This window comes from Lonchura striata, chromosome 12, assembly GCF_050655825.1.
Source record: "Lonchura striata isolate lonStrDom1 chromosome 12, ASM5065582v1, whole genome shotgun sequence".
Classification (NCBI taxonomy): domain Eukaryota; kingdom Metazoa; phylum Chordata; class Aves; order Passeriformes; family Estrildidae; genus Lonchura; species Lonchura striata.
Genome location: NC_140714.1, coordinates 13,424,105 through 13,444,733, shown reverse-complemented (window position 1 = coordinate 13,444,733; position 20,629 = coordinate 13,424,105). Strand labels below are relative to the sequence as shown.

General features: G+C 37.5%; 2 protein-coding genes across 5 annotated transcripts in view; one reads left to right on the top strand and one right to left on the bottom strand.

The window, feature by feature from the left end:
* Nucleotides 1-20,629, top strand: part of CACNA2D3 (calcium voltage-gated channel auxiliary subunit alpha2delta 3) — a 419,754-nt gene that overhangs the window by 346,068 nt on the left and 53,057 nt on the right. The window lies entirely within an intron of this gene.
* On the bottom strand, nt 4,953-11,102 carry LRTM1 (leucine rich repeat transmembrane protein 1). Its single transcript, XM_031505943.3, has 2 exons — nt 9,460-11,102; nt 4,953-6,272 (listed from the first exon to the last, which is right to left on the bottom strand). Exons 1-2 carry the CDS (start codon nt 9,581-9,583, stop codon nt 5,842-5,844), a joined length of 555 nt encoding a protein of 184 aa, XP_031361803.3. The 5' UTR covers nt 9,584-11,102; the 3' UTR covers nt 4,953-5,841.

The window sequence follows — 20,629 nt, the reverse complement described above, 5'->3', positions numbered from 1 at the left end:
TGCTGTTTAAGATAGTCAAACTGTGCCTTGATATTAGGAGAGATCAAAAATCTCATGTAACTTTAAAAATACAAATCAGTCATACTGGGGCTGGTTACAGTTCAGGTATTCATTCTTCCTGTTTAGATCAGAATCTACAGGGCAGCAATTTAAAAGGAAAATTTGTGAACATACCAGATTTTCAGTAACTGAGACTTCTGCTGATCTAGGCTTTAAGTATGGAAGATTCTTTTAAAAATGCATGGGGGGAAATGTGCACCTTATTTCTGAAAACATGTACCTTTATGGCTCAAAACCTCTGTTTTTCACCCCCTTTTCCCCCCTTTTTTTTTAGTGTGCTAATATTTTGATCTATGAGACCTCAACACTTCATCCATGGTTTTTTTTAAATGAATTTAAACTGGGCTTACATGCACATCTCTTAACTAAGCGACTCTCAAGTCTTAATCAAAAGTAATTTCAGCTATTGATATTTCTAGAAGTGACAGATACTATTAAAGTTCCATAAATACTGCAATCTGCTGATGGTACAGTAGTACATAGAGCAAATACATCTGCTCTGTTCTTCTTGGATGTCTTTTTCCTATCTCTTTTCACATGTATTGCTTTCATATAATTTTTAAGAACATTCAGGCAAATGTCAATCCCATATACAGTCCCTAAAATTTATGATACCATCTATAAAATTGCATTTTAATATGGAGGCCTAGGGGAAAATGAATATGTCATCATAATGATACACCAACCAAATTTTTGAGGCATTCTAAAATAGATGCTTTTCTTGTCAGGCAGGAGAGTGATTTACCTAACTTTTACTCCCCATTATAAGCCACAGAATATTATATTCAGCAGTAGCACTTAGCAAATCCCTCAGAATGTTTTTCATGTTTTGGTAAAAACTATGACTTCATGTTTTTCCAGAGTTTCTTGTTCATTTTCAATATTGTTTTTGTATTCATAAATCTAATGTTGGTATACAGACTAATGTTTCCAGCTTTAGAAAAACTGAGATTTGTACAGCCTAACATTAAGCAACTCACATGTTGGTGGCCATTGCTTGGGAAAGATGGTTTGGAGGAGTGATGAGCTTTGGAGCATGTGGTGAAGTCCTGTCCCTTTCCCTTGGCTGAACAGAGAAGCTGAAGTCAGTGACATATTCACAATTCAGACATTTACATTCATTTGCATCTATTCTCAGTTCATTTCACCATACAGAATCAGTCTGTGGAGTAGTTTTGTAGTTTTGTAGTGTTTCTGCTTTTTTGAGGTAGTTCTCTGCTGGTTTAACTTGAAAATTCAACCTCTATTTATCTAATTCTTGGGCTTTCCTCACCACTTGTTCTTAGAGAATCCAAGACTTTGACAGATGCATCCCAATTAATATGTATAGTAAATGGCATAGAGCATCTGCTCTTTGCTTCTGCACCCCTGCTTTGCTGTTGGGATTTGGTGGTCAGTCAGTTGAGTTTCAGTTCTACATTATTTGTGGAAGAGGAAGATCCTTGTGGTCTAACAGCAATCTGATTCTAAGGGCATTTTGCTAAAGAATTTTGCTGCCAGCAAAATAAATCCCTGACTGCAGACCAAGCAGAGCAAGGCAGCAGATGAGCTGTTGGGTCCTTTGGATAACTTCAAATAAGGCTGAGCAAGGTTGAAGCTGCAATCATAAATATGATTGCATTGCTATCATTTTGAGTATTGAGAACTGATTAATTTATTTTTCCTTCAGTGGACTATATTACCAAACATTAACAGTGTTTTCTCATGTGTTTTATCTTGAAAAGAAAATTACAGCCTTTGCAAAAAAGTTGAGCGTGTTGTGTCCATAGCCCTAAAATACAGAGGGATTCCTCTGCAATCAGTACGAGACAGCAACCACAGCTTCCACTGGAGAGAAGTGACACGTTTGTATTTTTGGTTTGTTTATTGTGGGCTTCTGATTCCTACACCTTTTCTCCTGTTGTGGTTTGCTGTGGCTGCTGTTGCTGCCCATTTTCCCCATGAAAACATGCAGCCACATTTCAGGTAATACAAACTCAGGACATACCAAAAATCTGAAGATTGTGGTTACTATGCCGCTTTTGGCCAAATTAAAAGATCCAAGTTGTAAAAGTAGGCATTCTTTTTGGATGCTTGACTAAAGCCTGTGTGTCCTTGTCTCCTGGGCAGCAAAGTTAGATTATTGTAATGGTTGTTATTTTCTTGCTAATTGTTAGTGAGAGAAAAGCTATGTGTAGTGTCACTAAATGTGCTACTTTGATATTCAAGAAGAGAGATCCAGGTTTTGTTTAGACATTGTACTACTAGAGAATAATGAAGCTGAATTTTGATTGATGTTTTTCAAACTCTCAATGGAAAGACAAAAATGGCAAGCAATTATGTTTCAGTTTAAACTTTGTGTCTTTCAATATAGATGCTATTGGTAATTTTCTGTAAAGAACATGGATGTATTATAGTATTACATTTTTGATCTATAATTAAATTTTAGAACATTTTTTTGTAAACAGAGCAGTATAATGAGCCTTTATATGAAAGGCAGGAATACAACAATATGTGTTCTTTCCCTGCCTTTGCAAATGTCTTCCAGAGTAGCATGTCCTGATATTTTATTGACTTTGATGGGGAAGAGTGTTTTTCACAGAGATTAGAAAAAAATACTGTGCTTACTATAATACTCTCATGAGATTGCTGGAGGGACAACAAAGCTTTCTCAGAATCCTTTATCTGAAAATTAAATCTGTGCAGACAAATAATTTCAGTGACAGATGTCCATTTCTAAGCTTTATAAATTAAGGGCAGTTCCGTGGGGATTCCCTATATTCAGTTTTCCACTAGTTGTAGTCAATAATTTTTATAGAAAACAAATTGTGGCTTTTATCTCTGTTTATCAATAGATGAAAATTCTGTTTCCTTTACTGACAAAATAAATATTTTACCTTTATTAAATAATTGAATTAATATTTCTCTCTGTTCATTGTCTGCTATTACTTTATCATTAGAAGTGGCTGGATTTGTTAATTACAAACAATTTTACCATGGTAACTATGATATACAGACTTATAAAGTGAAAAATTTCCCTGTGATTTTTTTCCTTTTTGTTTCTTTGTTTTTGTTGGGAGATGGTTTGTTTGTTTGTTTGTTTTTCCTTTGGGAAACAGCATTTTAGAAAGTGTAGCATCAGATTTTGCATGGATTGGCTCACTCTGGTCCCACAGCAGAGGGAACTAATGGAAATACTTAATACTTTGCTTTCTGGCAGAACTCCCTATCAATTTACAGCCTTGTGTGTGCATGAAAATCCCCAAAGTATCTTCAGTGTGACTCAAAATGAGTTTCTTTAAATGTTGTTGTGCCTTTCATTGACTCTCCCTCATTTTCTTTTTTCCTTCTTCTTCTTTTTTAAAAATATGTGAATGGTGATACAATGAGGAAAGGGTGAAAGGTTTTTGGTGCTAGGTCTGTTTTTTTAAGGACTAGGAAGATGTTCTGGGTTATTCCTGACTAGGAAATATCAAGTCAATTATTGTTTTTCTTTTGCTTGAAAATATCAGAAGTGTGAAGTCATTTGTGATGGAAGCTGTTCTGCTGTGCCTGAGCCTGTTAGAAACACTGAGGGTGAAATCTCTCTGGAGGTTGGAAGTTTATTAGCTTTCATCTCAGGATCTACACTTTGAGTACAATTGTGCTCATTTTAGGTTGTTGCTGCAGTGATTTGGCATGGCCCCAAACTCATTTTTGGGCCAGTGGGCAAGAAGATCCAATCCTGTCTTATTTCTGTCTTCTGTATCTGAAGAACTGTGTTCTGCTTTGCAAAATACTGTGGCAGTAAATGGATAAAAGAGAAAAAAAATGTAGATTTACATATTTAAATGGCTTAGTTCTGAAAGTAGATTAGATTATTCGTAAAGCTTTACCAAATATTTACAAGAATAAAAAAAGTAAACATCAAGAGATCAGATTAAAGAGCCTGAATACAAATACTCTACATATGTAAAAAATATAAATATTCTAAAAATGTTGCTCTGATGATGTCTCAGCTGAAGTAATGTTCTCGGTCTAGGGTACCACATTTTAAACAAAATGTAAAAGAACTGAAAAGGCCCCAGGAAATGCAGGAGGGAAAAAAAAAATTGGAAAATGTGGTCCTGCAGGAAAAATTTGAAACAGCTTGGTTTATTTAGTTCAGGACAGAGAATAATGAACATCTAATAATGATATTATGTATTTAGCAGTTAAAAAAAAAAAAAGAAAGAAAAGAATAGACAGTAATTGATTGTTTTCAATATCTGCTAGATTTAGATTAAGACAGAGATGCTTAATATTCTCTGGACAGGAAAGTAACTGCAGATGCAGGAATAGGCTTTAAAATTTAGGTTGCAATTATTACAAAGTAGATAAGAGCAAGGGTTCCATGACTCCTGCCATAGAGCCCATTACTCAGTTGAGGCTTTTACTGGAGCAGGTACAGAGCTTGATCCCAGAATCTGCCTGTTGGAAGGAGAGTGCAGATCTCCAAGTGCCAGAACACAGCTCCCCCTTGCCCTTGCTGCAGGTTGTTCCATGGCCTTTTTCCTCCATACTACAAACATTGCTGATTTCTGCATTGGCTGCCTGGACAGCTCTTTATCCCTGTCACTGCGGACAGTTGGGGGATGCATGAGATGTCTGTCACAAATAGCCTAAAATGTATTTTATCAAGTCTTGGAAAAGGTGAATGGAGTTCCTGATCTCTGTTGCCTTCAAATAATTTCTAAGAACCACTAAAATAACTACTTCTTCACACTTGAAATATTTGTGGAATTCTGAACTTATGATATTCAAATAATTTTGACTCGGATTTCCTCTGATGGTGAAAGAGCTCTGCAGAGAGTAAGGATGGAGCCTTGGGTGAATCTAGCTGAATGTTTCCTCTGAGAGGGATGATGTGTAAACATGCAGCTACATCCTCCTGCTGAAGGAGGATGGTGGAAGCTGCATCTGCAGCATGTCATTTGCAAAATGGAGCACTTGAGTGAGGATTTGGGAATAAATGGCTTCAGAAAACTCTGTAGCAAGCTTGTAATCCAGCAGGGTATCAGGCTGTGTCTTCAGGTATGCTCTGTGTACTCCTTTTGGGACTTGTATCCAAAGCACTGTAGCATTTCTTCCTTCAGCATTTTCTCTGCTCTCTTCTTTCCTCCCTACTAAGTAGTTGAAAAATTGTATGGAATAGTTAAGAAGGTGCTTCCTACTAAGTTAGGAAATAGATATAATGTTTAATTACTGCTTTCTGGGGCAGACTGGAAAGTTAAAAACACATTTTTGGAAATGCTTTTGACACATTTATATTATCAGTGGCAGTGCAGAGTAGCTGTTTTGAAAACTGCTTGTCAATTGTATACATCTTGTATTGAATAGTAATTTGTACTCTCTAAAATAGTACAAATGTAACTAATTAAACTAAGTTAGATGGCAATTCTTTGTTTTTCTTTGCAGAGCATCACTCCTGTCAGCCACTGACTGTATGTGTACCATAGGTCATGTTTTGGTATAATACTGCATCAAGAGTTAGTAAAGGATGGTGAAATAACTCACTACAGGAAGATTTCATGATCTCAAACACTCAGCCCTAAGTAGTGGCTTTGGAATATACATACACAAAATAAACAAACTTCTGTTGTTCTATACCAAATCTTAGTGAATATTCCAAACAATATATATATTTAGATTTTTAAAGAGCATGAAAAAGAAAAAAGAAAGAAAACAACCCCAGTAATTTCTATCAAAACAATGCTGTTGAAATTCCAGGCTTTCCAGCTGAAGTGAGGGCTTTATTTTCAAGAAGCCAAAGACAGAAGCAAGTCAAGCCATGGAGCCCTCAAATGGCTCTTTCTCATGAGTCCCGTGCTGCCCGACGGGGGCCAGGTGCTCCCGGTGGTACTTGGCGGTGATGGCGGCGTAGGCGCAGCCGTAGACGGCAGCTGCCAGCATCATCAGGCACACCACGCCGCACACCACGCCGGTGATGACCACGGTGGCGATGGCGTGCCGCAGGCTGGCGGGCCTGGGCCGGGCCTTGGGCTCGCAGCCGCCGCGGCCGCCGTCACCCGGCTCGCCGTGGTGGCCGTGCCTGGGCGAGCTCCGCTGCTCGAAGCCGTGCTGGTGGCTGCTGGCCGGCCGCGCGAGAGCCGCCCTCAAGGGACAGGCCCCAAAGAGCTCGTAGGGAACTCTGAGGAGATCCTTCCCCTTCCGAATGCCTGGCGCTGAGCAGATAATGCCATCGCTGATTCCTCCTGGAAAATCAAAACAGTGGTCTCGATCCATCACCTTAATGTAAAATTAACATAAACCTGAGGTAAAGTCATCATCGGTTTCAACTTCATACTTTTAAAGATGTCTTACAGGTTTTTGTTCAATTAGGTCATCGTGCGACCATACAAGTGAGATTATTACACTGCAAAACTCACGTAAGAGAGCATTTTCAAGAAGCAGTTCATCAGGAATTAGGTTACCTGTAGCAGAATTTCTGAGAGAGAGAGGACACAATTTATATTTGGAGTTAAGATTGAGCTACCCCAGCCCAGCCTCAGATATGGGTCTCGGTGAGGCCTTTGAAGCCTATGATGCAGTTAGAAATTAGTCTGTGGTGCAGTTAGAAATTATGTTAAAGTGTCAGCATAGAGCTGGGATTTCTGGGTGTGAATTAGTATAGATCTGCAGTGTGAAACTCTAGCCACCTTAAGACAAAAACAATGTTTGCTTGCCAATGAGAGTGTGCTCACAACTGTAAACTATATTGAAGTGTATATAAACTGCCATCTTGTAAACAATAAGGGGAGAAGGTATGATTAACCACATTGGTTCAGATCTACATTTGTCCTGTCCAGCTTCCCAATTATTATGATGCCCCTTGCTTTAGTTACCTGTGTTTTTATGGATTAAGTGTAAAAAAACATAGGTGGTGGAAAAATAAGAACTGCTATAGATAAACAAAGAGGTATTGTTAACTGCAAGTTTAAATAACTTCTGACCACTGCTAGTTTTTATGGCGAGAAATGGAAACAGCATATTTAGAAACAGATTTCCCATTTGATTGAAATATCTCATGAAATCATCACTGCTCTGACATCTTATGCTCACTGTAACAGGGCAAAGAGAAAGTTGACAAGTTGTATGTACCCATGAGCGATTTTTTGAAGCGAGACTTATGGTAAGAAAATACACACAGGTATAAAGGCGTTGAGTTTAATCAATCTATTACCCTGCTCAAATGAAAAATTTCATGATTGCTTAGAGCCAGCTTCTCCAAGGAGGTATTTAGTACAATGGGGAGAGAAATAGGAATCCACAGTCCTGGTAAATCATGTGGTTTTTCTTCAGTGTGTAGAGGAGAATACACCAAATGTAGCCCAGTCAGTGCATGGGGCTTTAGGGATGTGGTGTGTCAAGGAGTCCACAAGGCCAATATCAATATTGACATATTTTTAAAAATTAACTAATCAAATCAACAGATTTTTTTTTTTCTCTATCCAAAATAATTCACTTTCAGCTAAAGCCAAGCACAGAAATTTTCATCCTGAAAAGATTTTGAGAAAGTAGTGAATACAGATGGAGCCAAACTGAAATCTGGATACTACTCCACAAATAATGTTGATATTCCAGGACAGATTTGAGCATAGCAGGTCTCTTGGTCTTTAATGGCGAAACCCAAAGCATGGTTTCAGACATCTTCAATGTGTTAGATTGAATATGGATATGGGTAAAACCTCCAATTACTTCAACTCTTATCCTTTCATGGTTTTAAGTAACTAAATACATGTGCTTGGAATAGAACCCTGGTGTTCCTCCTGAACTGAAGCATTCTTTATAATTTCCTGTGACTATGCATGAAATGTCAATTGCCCAGGATGGATTCAGCTAAAATTACTCAAATATTCTGGACTTATATTTCTTTGTTATGACATACAAGAAATATCTGCAGAGCCACTGTGAAGTTTCATCCCATGCGTGTTGTATAAGTAGTGGGAAACATTATTGTGTAATGTAACTAATTTTTCTTCATGTGATTCAGACAAGTAATTTTAGAGAAATACAAACACAGAAGAGAACATAACACTTGGGCTTCCTTTAAGCTTGCTGCTAAAATGAATTTGTAAGTTCCATGTCACTTCATTTAATTAATATATGCAGTGTTCAGAAAGATGGAAGAACTTCACTGAACTTATAGACAACATTGTTTTTTGAAATAAATGATCATATTTATGCTGCTGGCGGAGTAATTAAGATGATCTGGTATGCTTATCTTGGATTATTTCATTCTTCTGCACAGAGAAGTCAACCCCTGCTGAATTTCCAGCATAATAGGCTAAAGCCCTGCGATAAAGTAATATTTTACCTATTCAAGATATGAAGATTTTATTGCTGACAGGAATTTAGCCTTTTGTCTTTTCTGAAATTTACCTCAGCTGAACACCACTGTGCAGTGGTAATTGTGTCCCTGCATGGCCAGTATGGCTTTCCATCTGGCCTGCAGAGCTCTGATCCCTGCAAAAAGCATTCCATCAGTCTCAGGCCACAGGGGCCATCTCCACATCTCCTGTGCTGCAACAGGCTCCACACCACTTTGGTACAGAGACAGCCTATCTCTACTTTGGTCACATGCAAGCATCAAAGCCTGATTTAGAAAAAAGAAAATTGCCCTGCTGTTCCAAATTCTCAGTCTGAACATACCTCCTGGGAGAAATAAATTAATTTCTTCTTACACTTAATTCCTCTAGAAATAAATCACGCTATCTTTTTCACAGCATAACTCATGAATATATTTTAAAAAAGATGTGACCAAAATACTGCCACTACTATTTATAAATGTCACTTTTCCCTGTGTGATGCCATGACACATTCCTGTCAGGAAATTGCTAATGAATTGAGTTCCTTTTCTGGTTAACAATGTATTAGGAAGTGATACTAGATATTCATAAAATATTAAAGCACTACTAAGTCATAGTTGATAGAAAAAGTAGAATCCTGGCTTCTCTAAAGTTTGCTCAGTACTATATCTGTCTTGATGCTTGCCATCATGCAACAGGTAAAAGCTTTAAAACAGTAGGTTGGTTTTCAGCAAAAATATATTGGTAGAATTAAAACAAGTGTACATGCACAAGTATACTTATTTTATATTTAGAATTGTCTATATCTGAACTGATACAGTACAGAACACACCTGTTACCTGCTCTGTGGTTGTGTGCGACCCTTGTGCTTTGTCTGGGCACTAATACAAAGTCCCTCGCTGATCCTAGTTTGCCCGCCTGTGTTTACAAAAGCAGTTACATTCTGACCTATGCATAAGAATATAGTTTTGTGTGTTTATTTGAGGAAGTGAACTACAGTGTGGGGTAAATTTTAAACCCTAGAAGTGAAGATCAGTTAGATGCTAGTTAAATGTTCTTATGTACACTATATGTAATGAGAAAAATTCCTTACCTCTGTATAGAAAACTCTCCAACCACAGTTTCATGCCAAAGATATTACAATTGCATTGCCAGGGATTATCTTTGAAGAGAACCACTTTCAGGTTTGGAAGTGACTCCAGCAGAATTCTTTCCATTTTCTGCAGTTTGTTATGCTTCACAGAGAGCAATGTTATATTCCCTGTGCTGTTTCCAAATGTCTCAGGCAATCGAATAATGCTGTTGGATGACAAGTCCAGTTCTTTTAGGTGTGGGAGGAAACTGAAAGTCTTGTTTTCTATATAATGAATCAAATTTCTGGTTAGGTTTAAAACCTGTAGATACCTCAGTTTTTGGAAAGCACCAGGTGCCACACTTGAGAGAGAATTATTAGACAAGTCTAAGATTTTGAGTAATGGCGTTGCAGTGAATGCATTTTGGTTGATTCTCCAGATACGGTTGTTCTGCAGCTGTAGGATCTGGATTTCAGGAGGTAAAGGGGCAGGAATTTCAGTAAATCCTCTGTTCTTGCAGTCTGCAGTCTTTGAGGCTGTGTAGCAGAGGCATTTCTCAGGGCAGCTGTGACCTGTGTGTGCCAACAAGGTGACACTCCAAACCAAAAACCAGCTACCTGCATCACAAGTGAAAGATGATTTAAAATGAGTTTAAAATGCTTGTCTTTAGACAATACACAGGCCATAACCATAGCCAGAAGGTATACAGTTCTACAATAAACAATAATGTAGACACTACAGAATGCATTTCTTTTATAACACATAAGTAAATTACAGATAGTGTTGAAGTAATTGTATAATGCAGAATGAAGATAATGCTACCATGATCTTAAAATGAAATACTTCCCATGTTTTTTTCTTAAGTACAAATGGTTTTCAAGACGATTTGCCATCAGCAGAGCAGTGATGTTTGAAGGGAAGGTAACAGTTTCTTTTAAAATTATTAAATTGAAATGTCTGTCTTTCTGTGCTAGTAAGAACTTTAAGACATCTTGTGCCAGAAGAACTATAAGCAGAACTTGGTTTTTCTAATATCACTGCCTGGAAGAATTGAGTCAATGTACCATTAAAAGAATTACAAGCTTCAAAGACATAGTTATAAAAAGTATTAGCATTACTTTTTCAGCAATTCAGAGTCTGTAAGTTTCTTCTTTAAAGTATCTGTTTATTTTTTTTTTTTTGCTATATTTCCCTTCTCTGAATGTCAGCTGTACTTCCATAGAACCAGGTTTCCACACAGTCACCAGACATTTTTCAATAAGCTTCAGAAAATATAAATTAATTGAGAGGACTACTTAGTAATATTTAGTATTTATAATTATCTTCTGCTTCCTGATATACAGGTGGTTTTAAAAAAAATTATCTTTTATATCTTGCTAATGATCTTAACTTTGAAAACAAGGTACTTAAAGCTATGCTTGTATGCATATTTCTCATAGAATGATTAGATTTTCTTTGACTAAAGAAAGTCAGAATGATGAATCCTTTTCTAACCTTGTTTTTGAGGTGCTTCAAATAATTTTTACTATTTACTGTTTCAAAATGAAAACATTTTAGTTAGTTGCTACTTGAAACCTTTTGAAAATAAAGTGCTGTTTATTGACTTACAAAGACCAAATGTGAACTACTAACAGGGAATACCATATGGATGAAATAATGTATGATTATAGTAAGAGATATGGTAACTATATAAATGAGTGTTGTATTTTGAGATGGTTTAAAGAACAAATTACTCATTAATTTTCACTCAGAAATGAAATATACATATATTCAAATTATACATAATCTTCTGCAATACTGAATTCTGCATCATAGAATTCACTTGAAAGAATCCAGCACTCCTGCATACAAGGTAAACAATACTTTCAGTTCATTACACTGTTCTGCAACAGTTGGCTTCAGAAACACAGCTTCCAATGTAGAGGTAAAATAAACTCTTGCTTGGCAAGGAAATGCTTTGCAAACAGAAAAAATTGCATTATTAATCTGAAGGCTTCAGTATCTCACCTTTCATTGTGCTCTGCTTGTTTTTCCCCTGGTGGAAGATTCAGTCCAGATTTCTGAGGTAGAACAGTGACAGCCACTGTTCTGATTCCCACTTCAAATCTGTAACGTTCTCATCCAGTTTCCTTCCTTGAGGATTTTTAGGTGGTGTCTGTGACTTGTGTAAAGGATAACTATTTCTATTCAGTTACTCTATCAGCCTTTGGTTTTTTCTTAATCACAATCTTCTCCCCTCTCCCCCCTTTATGACTACTAGAGACTTATTCTGCCTCTTAATCTGACAACAAGCCATGAAAGCAGTGTCTGTCCAACTCTGACTGAACAGCTGTAATGTACAAATAATGACCTGATAACCTCGCCTCTTCAATTTGTTTAATCTCCATCAAAAGCAAAGCACAAAAAAAAAAAAAAAAAAGCTGCCTTTTCAATATCCAGTACGGTTTCTGAATTCTGTTGGGTTATTAGCCAGGCTGTGTCAATTTTTGCAAGATCTGAACATGGATTTTCATTATCCTGGGCTGTGACTGGAGGCAGTGGAGTGTATAATATCACTACAAATAGTCCTGTAGGTTGATGACATGGTTTTGACAGTGCCCTTGTTTGCTCTTTTAAGCTTATTCATCTGACATCCATTAGTTGTGCTGACAGGATTTTATTGCTTGGGAATACAGGACCAGGGGCTCCTTCCATAAAAATGGCACATATCCTGGCATAGTCACAATGAATATTGAACAAATTAATTTATTTTCAAAGATATTGGAAAGACGTAGCGGATGATACTAAAATTGTACTTAATGTGTGGTGCCTTGGCTTGTTTCTTTGTTATTTCTTCAGTAGAACTCATACTGTGCTATCTACACCAATAAAAGGATTAATGACTTATGACTGTCATGGAACTCAGAGGTGTTGAAAGGCATGAGAGATCTCGTATATAATTGAGTCTTTCCAGGCCATATAATCACTCCATCTATGAGCTGTCCTATGGAGAGGGAAGTTGTGCAATCAAAACATTTCAGACCTATAATACATCTTTCTTGGGTACAAATTCTGCCTTTAGGTGCTTTTGAAAAGATCACATAAAGCTCACTTCCCAGGTCAAAATTTACATGGTGCAGGCAATTTTCTAGATGGAGTACTAGAAAAGTCAGATCATAAGGTCCAAACTGGTGTTGAAATCAGGGTCTTTACCAGAAGTTATCCAGGGTCCTGTCAAGTTGAGACTTCCATATTTCCAGTAACAGATTCTGTCCCTTTTCTAGGCAACCTTCTCCAATGTGTTACTCAGAATCAATAATTTTTTCTTGCAAACAGTTAGAGTTTTCCTTGGAGCAGCTTGTGTCCCTCTCTTCTTGTCCTGTCACTACGAACCCTTGTGAAGAGAGTAACCCCATCTTTTTCATAGGTACCTTTTGATTTCCCAAAGTCTGTGCTGAGCTCTGTGTGCCCCTGGCTCACAGGGCAGGGCTGTGCCTGCCAGTGTCCTGTGCCGTGCTCAGTTGTTTCTGACACCAGCCAAAATATCCAAAAGAGCAGTGAAGGAGAACGTAGGCAAATCCTCATTCTCTAAAGTAAACGAGATTGTTCACCTTGAGGATCCCAGGATTACTGCTGTGAGTAACAGACATTACTATCCTTGACAATCTTAATGGATGACACCTTGTCCTGATATAGGGTGAAGCCTGGGATTTACTGTGGTGGAACACTACAAATGTAGCTAACCTGTGCCACAGTCATCCTGGTTAACCCCAACTTTACAAAAAAGGGGAGAGAAACTTAAAGATCAATGGTACTGTAATTTAGATTAATGTCAGGTTAATGCAAAAAAAAAAAATTAACTTTTGTATCATGATACATTTATTTGCTATTTCAAAGACCTCTCTTTAAAAATATCCATTATAGTAAAGACACAACTAAATGTAAAAAGGTCTGTTATAAAATAGCATCTTCTTAGAAGTTGTAGCCATGTTAGCTATGGATACTATTTTGCTGACCAGATGGGTACACAAGCTCCTACTGCAGTTCATTTCATGTAACAGTGAGCTTAAAGAATGTCTCTTAACTGCTTTCCTATTTTAAGTAAGTCTTTGCAACTATAACTGTATTATTTTTAGTAGGCACCATATTACACAGAGATGTTCACAGGACAAGGTCACAGAAAGTTAAGCCCTGTGGGAGGTTCAGTTCCAGCAATAATGCAGAGGTTGTTTTATTTACTTGGAATCATGGTATAAGAAGTTACTACTTTTTAAAAAATCTTCATGCTGGGTTCAGATTTGGAAACATATTATTAAATCTGTCAATTTGCTTTTCATGTAGATGTGGCTATTTTTTCCTTATATTGAGAACTCTGAGTGAACATGTTTTGTAAACAGAAGTTTCCCCAACCTATAATCCATGTCCTATTCCCATTTATTAGGAATAATACTTTGGTTGTGACAGAGAAGTCTGATGTGGTGAAAATTATAGTCGTGTCACAGGTAGAGATTTACCAGAAACAGGATAACCATGAAACCTACTCTTACTTCTGGCCTTTTGAACCACCAGCAGGATTCTTTTCAGTTGTCTGATGTGGTACAGCAACTGTTATTGCAGCCTCTTAAATTAGCCTGTGCCTTGTTGCAGCAAGGTATGTTTCCCATTGCAAATAGCAAGAGAGCCCCATGAGCTAATATCTGATCCCTGCTGGCTGAGGGGCAGCTCTGGCTCTGCTTTGCCAGCAAACTCTTTGTTGCAGCAATTACTGCCATCTGCTTTACAGGAGTTCTATGTGTAAGAATCATCTCTTTTACAGAAGAACATTATGTTAATTAAACTCTAGCAGAAAGGAAACTATTTAAATGTTTCAAATATTTAAAAGTTACAGGATTTGGATTCCATTGCATTGTATATTGAGTCCAGGCAGACACGATTATAATAAAAAACGTTCCCAAGACCACAGCAGACAATTCCTATACATACTCCTTATTAGATTTATTTTCCTTATGCTTTTGAGTGGGAAGGAATTAAAACTGAGATACTTCCAGGGAAATTGCATGTGCTTTCTCTTTACTAATGTGTGCCTCCAGATTGGTAAAACAGCTAAGCTCTTGCTCATGATCCTAAATGCAACTTTGGGTAAATGCAAACCCCTCATCATTTTGGTTCAGGGCAAAGAAAAAATTTGTATTTGTTGGTGAAACACCCCATACCTCTATTGTTAAAATTCTTTCCCTTTTACTGGAACTTTTACAAATAAAGTAGTGCATGATGAGGAGAGGTTGTGCCCTTTCCCATGAGTCACAATGTGCAAAGGTGAGAGACCTGGCAGTCCCTCATGCTTTTCTTTCTACAAGGACATTTCTGTGTACTCTGAGAGCTCAGGACTCTCTCAAAAGTTGACAAAACTTAGAGGAAGGCTCTGGATCCTTTTTTTTTTGTTGTTTGTTTGCTTTTCACAAGAGCAGTATAAGCCAATGGATCAAACTAAATTTGGCTCGAGGTAGATGTATACCTTAAAAGTCAGGCCATATTTTCCAGAGAGGTGTTCTTCAGGATAAGAGGAATATCAGCTAGAATTTAATAATATCAAATGCTGGTTATGACACAGCATAAGGAGACACTATGATTTCTTTGTTTCTGAATTGTTGAGTTTGGTGTTATTTGATGGTGTCCCTTTCAGGTGGGAAGAAATGTTGTACACCTCTAGAAACGAGAAACCAGGCAGAGTTGTGATTTTGTACAGGGGAAGAGCCCAGTTTTTCCTTTCCAGTGGCTTGTTTTGCCTTACTTAGATACATCTGGTACTTGTTTATACAGTGAGTAATTAATCTATGAAACGCATTGTTGAAAATTATCCTTGGGCCAGAAGATTAGTAGGATTCATATATAATCTTGAGCCATAGTTACCTCATGGGGAAAAAAAAATAATTTAGAAGGGATATAAACTTTCACTCTTAAGGGCTTTAATCAACCGCTAATGACACAACTTACAGAGAAAAACCTTTCCCCGTAGGCAGTTTTTTTCCATAATTATTATTTATGGGAATTTTTACACCTTCCTCTGGCACCTCTAGGAGAGGCCAGAGTATGAGATGCAGTAGTGGTTGAGATGAACTGGAACTTGCTGTGCTCCAGGTGGGGATTTATGGTGGGAATGGGGTGGCTGGGCAGCCTGGCAGTGGCAGGGAGCTGCTGCCTGGGCAGCTGTGAGCTGCTGTGTCCTGGGCACCAGGGGACAGCCAGGCTGAGCAACTTCTCTGCCTCAGTCAGAACTCTGTTTTTGTCCACATTGCCCTTCTGATTTGGACTGGAAAATTCTTTCAATATGCATACCCAGGTCTTTGTCACTAGGTCTGTTCATCATCTGTACACAACTATTTGGGTCAGTCCTTTGCAGTTTCCCTTCCCTTCCCTTCCCTTCCCTTCCCTTCCCTTCCCTTCCCTTCCCTTCCCTTCCCTTCCCTTCCCTTCCCTTCCCTTCCCTTCCCTTCCCTTCCCTTCCCTTCCCTTCCCTTCCCTTCCCTTCCCTTCCCTTCCCTTCCCTTCCCTTCCCTTCCCTTCCCTTCCCTTCCCTTCCCTTCCCTTCCCTTCCCTTCCCTTCCCTTTTTTCCCCCTTTCTTCCCATTTCTTCCCCCCTTTCTTCCCTTTTTTTTCCCTTTTCCCCTGAAGACTTTCAATCCACTGGGTAGTGCAGTCATTGATTTGTTGTGGCGTTTTAATACAATGCTCTTAGAAATTAGTGCGGCTTCTACTCTTTTCCCATAACTAAATGAGAAGAAATCTATGAAGGTGAGAAGGGCTTGGCTGGAAAATGCAACACCAGCCTTTCAGTGTGCTTTGGTAGGTAGAAAAATTACCAGGATGGATACAAGGCCTTCAGAACGAGGAGAAGCACAGGGAATAAAGATGCTGGGCCTCTTTACCTTAATTGCAAGTTAGATGAAGTTGCAGCAAGGGGCAGATTAAGTGTCAGCAGAGTATTTGTTCCATCACAAATAGCAGCAGGGGTTGGAAGATTCAATTTTCAATCATTTCCTGACTAATGTCAACCACCTGTTATACATGCTGAGCATCCATAGATAGAATGTATCTCCACTAAAAGTAAATTAATGAACTCACTGTGCCATTATTGCAAGTGGAAAATAGTATTGCTTGACATCAAGCTAAGAGAATTGAAAGAAGTAAAATAGGCAAGAAAAAAAACAAATGCAAAAATAAGTGCAAGTATACACTTTGTTTCATCTTGACATTTTAGATGCTTTTTTGTCCTCTCTTAAATATCTTAAAACTGAGATCACTTGCTATTTTTCTAGATAGCTTATTCTTCATCAAAATTTTTTCTAACCTTTTACTTAGTGATTTTGTTTCCGTTTTATATTTAATGAGAATTTCTGTTTATGGTCACAACTCACCCTGGACTCAAACTTAAGACCAGGATATAAATCTCCTGTGCATTTTGAGTGGTTGATTTACTAGGGCAGCTCTTATAAGAATTGGAAGGATTTTTTTCTGAACAACATCTGTAAAAGGGTTTTGAAATGTTCACAGTGTATGAAGAAATATTTTAAAGTGTAGTAAATGTTTCTTATACTGGTGTTCACCAATGGTGCTGCAAAGGAGACTCATACTTCATTGATTCCTTTTGTGCTTTTAAGGCAAATTGTAGTAGTTCAGTAAAACTCACTGTTAAATGTGGGGAACTCCTGTGTTTATGGGCTCAAAAGGACTCTTTGCCCCAGTAGTCACTTGAACACAGAAGCTTGCAGAAACAGGGATGACATTTGCTGCAGCAAAAAGTTGAATAGTTAAACCTCTGTAATTCTTGCAACACTTTGGAAATAGCCACATGAGGCTTTTTTGGCTTTTATTTTTCATTAATTTAGCAGGGTACTAAATAACCTGACATTAAAATTATGTAGTTGATAAGCATTAAATACATAATTTTGGTGGATTTAATCATCAGTGGGATGTAAGTATTCCATTGGATCGGGACTGAATTGCTCAGCATCTTTGGAATCATGCTGGGATGGAACGTTTCCACTGGATGATGTTTTGCTGCAAGGGAAAAAAGCTGTAACTCCTGAAAGGATCTCAGGTGAAGTGTGAAGGACCAACTCCTTTAAAAGGTCCCTGTTCCCAGTCTGTGCCCTCTGCAGTGTGCCCAGAGGAGTTTGCTGCTCCCACAAGAAGAGCAGGGATATTGTCAATTTTCCCATATGGCTGCAGTGGCTAGAATGAGGCAGCCTGCTGCCACTGCTCTTGGTTTCAGCAGCAGATAAGTGTTACCAGGCAGTGCCGTTTGCTGCTTTTCCTGTTTCCCTGTTCTCTCTGCATTTCTGCCATCCCTACTTCTTGAACTGCTGCAGCTGTAGGCACCAACAGTGCTCTGACAGCATCCCAGAGATCCCATAGCAAGCTGTTATCCTTTCCTCACCCTCTTCTTTTTAGTCCGTCAGCAAGCTTTAAACACAAAGATGTTTGTAAAATACCTTGTTTTTCTTTTCTCCACAAAATGTTTTAAATGAAGTAGCAGAGAAAATCAGGTGTAGGGATAGACTTCTCATGACTCAAGTTTAGTTAGTTCTGCTGTTTTCAGACAGGATAAATCCCTGGAAAACTTAACTTGTATACAGGATAATGATGCTTCTGTTTAGAATTTGTAAAATAGTAGCAAAACAGTCTACTGAGAAGACTTTTGTTTAAAAAATAAAAAGAAAATACTCTTTCAGAGGGCATTTTATTAATGAGAATTACAATACTGGAAAATCTGCTATAGATTAGTGAAGAACAGTAACAGTGTATCCAAATGGAACTGGTTGGATAATTAAATTCATTTAATAGGTACTGAAATTTAAACCTCTTGATCCCTCTGACGTAAACATCACTCTTAAAAGTCATGGAACTTGATTCTAAAAGGGTAATGTGGGAGAGAAACACTGGGACAATAAGTACAGATTTCAGATAGCCTGGGAGGAAATGTTCAGGAGTTAAACAAGCATTTAAATTAAAAGAAAAAAAAAAAGAAAAAAAACAAGTAAAAGAAAAAAAAAATAAAATTAAAAGACCAACCTCCAAAAGTGTAGATATGAAATATAAAATAAACTTTAACCCTGTATATATAGGTATGCAGCTTATATGAGCACTATTGAAGCAATATGATGGGGATAAACAAGTGACCAGTAAGGGATGCTAAAGATTAAAATCATTAAGGAGCATCATATTTTAACTATTCTTACACTCTTTACCTGTTCTGTATTATCATATCTCTTTTGGCTCTATGTCCTTCTGCATGTCTGTTTTGTTCCCTGTTTTCATGCTGAGAATCAAAAAAAAATATCCTCATTCTATGGTTTCTCCTCTCATTAATAGAATATTTTGTTCAACATTGATTACAATTTATAAAGTATGTCCAGTGTATAATTGTCTTTCTTTGATTTGGTGAAAAGTAAAATTATTTACTGAGTTTTAACACATCTTTTAGGATGAGCATACCAAATAGCTGAGAAAATAAATTTTTTAAAAGTACAAGATAAAATTATATTATTAGCCCTAAATTTCAGACAACATTTAAATGTTGATCTCATCTTTTTGTCTTCCATGTTTATATCTAACTTCTGTGTCAACACTGGGTGATGTTGAAGTACAGAGGTAATACACATTATCATTTAATACAATGCCTTTTAATCCAAAAGCACTTCTATTTTAGTATTCTTTAATTTACGGTGAGATCTCAAAAGTACCCAACTTCGCTGAACTTTCTCTGTCTATAAAGCTATAGCTGCCTTAAGCAAAAAGGGTGTGTTTTCATCTTTATTTGCTTTTATTTCCTTCTGCAGTCTGTTATTTTGGAATATAATGGCAGGGCTGAGCTTGGTTGCTCATATTTTGGCTGAGACTTTTTATCCTTTTCCCGTTTCAAAATGACAGTATCCATTTCCTCTCTGTCTCTGTGTTTCAGCAGAGTTAGAGCACATGAGTTCAAAGAACAACACTCCTGACTGCTCCCTTCTCAAAGTGCTCTGTGGGAGGAGAGGGCTGACTGCTTTTAGAAGATGAAGTTATCATCATGTGCCTAACTTTAGTAAATAATAATTTCCATACCTTGAGTTTTTTTGGTGTCATTAAGATCTTAAAGGGTTTTCATCAGCTGCTGCTACAAACTTATTTTCTATGAACCTATTAGAAAGAAGAAAGAGCAGAGCAGTCTGTAATTTGTAGTTTGTGGTGATTTGGAGATGTGTTCAAACATAGGCACTTGAGTAAATATTTGTATTTTAAGCAATTGTAGTACAGGCTTTTCCTTGGAAACTGAGCAGTCTCTGCTTTTCTATATGCCATCAGTTGGTCATACTTTTACATATTGTTGCTTTCTTAGCTTTGGAGTAAAGGGATACCTGTTTTAGAACTTCTGTAGACTTTGTTACATTGAAAATGTGAAAAAGGTTTGAGAAAGAAGTGGAAGTCGCTTGATTGAATGCTTGATTTTCTAAATGGAGCTTGGGTGAAATTAATAATGTAGAACGACATTTCAGTTGCATCATAATTCAGATTTAAGCTAAAAAAATAAAAAGGCCTGTCTATCTACAGCCCTCTTCATTGTACTGTCATAGCCCTCTTGCAAAGGCATCTCTTTAAATATTCCTAATTAGGACTTTGGACCGGGTTCTCCTCATAAAATCTTAGGGAAATGCATCAGCCTTCCATCAACACAGGATTTGAACTGCAAGTGTGAATAAAGCACATCCTTTCTGGTGTTCTATATAAGAATATAATGAAATGGTGAACAAAATGCACCACTCCAAGATTCAAAATATTTTACACTTTTTTGGACAGATGATGGCAGCTGCCAAGCTTGGGTTTCTAGAGTTCTCATTGGGCTAAACTTACAGGGAAAAAAACTGTTCTGAAGAAGAGAATCTGTTTGATTTTAAATCCTATTTATAGGGTATATTTAGACCAGGAACAGCCCTAAGCCTTCAGTGCTTCAGACCCTGGACCTACCTTGACTTCATGGGCAGATTTATCTGATGAAAGTATCACAGATATTCAGATTTCATGAAATAATTTCCATATATATGAACACTATAAAACATGAGCAATACTGTCATTTTATAAAAGAGATTATTTTATACATAGAAGACCAGCTAACACATTTTAAGCCATGGCAATGCTGATGTTTCCTGGTTTTCAGAGATGGGCTGAACAATG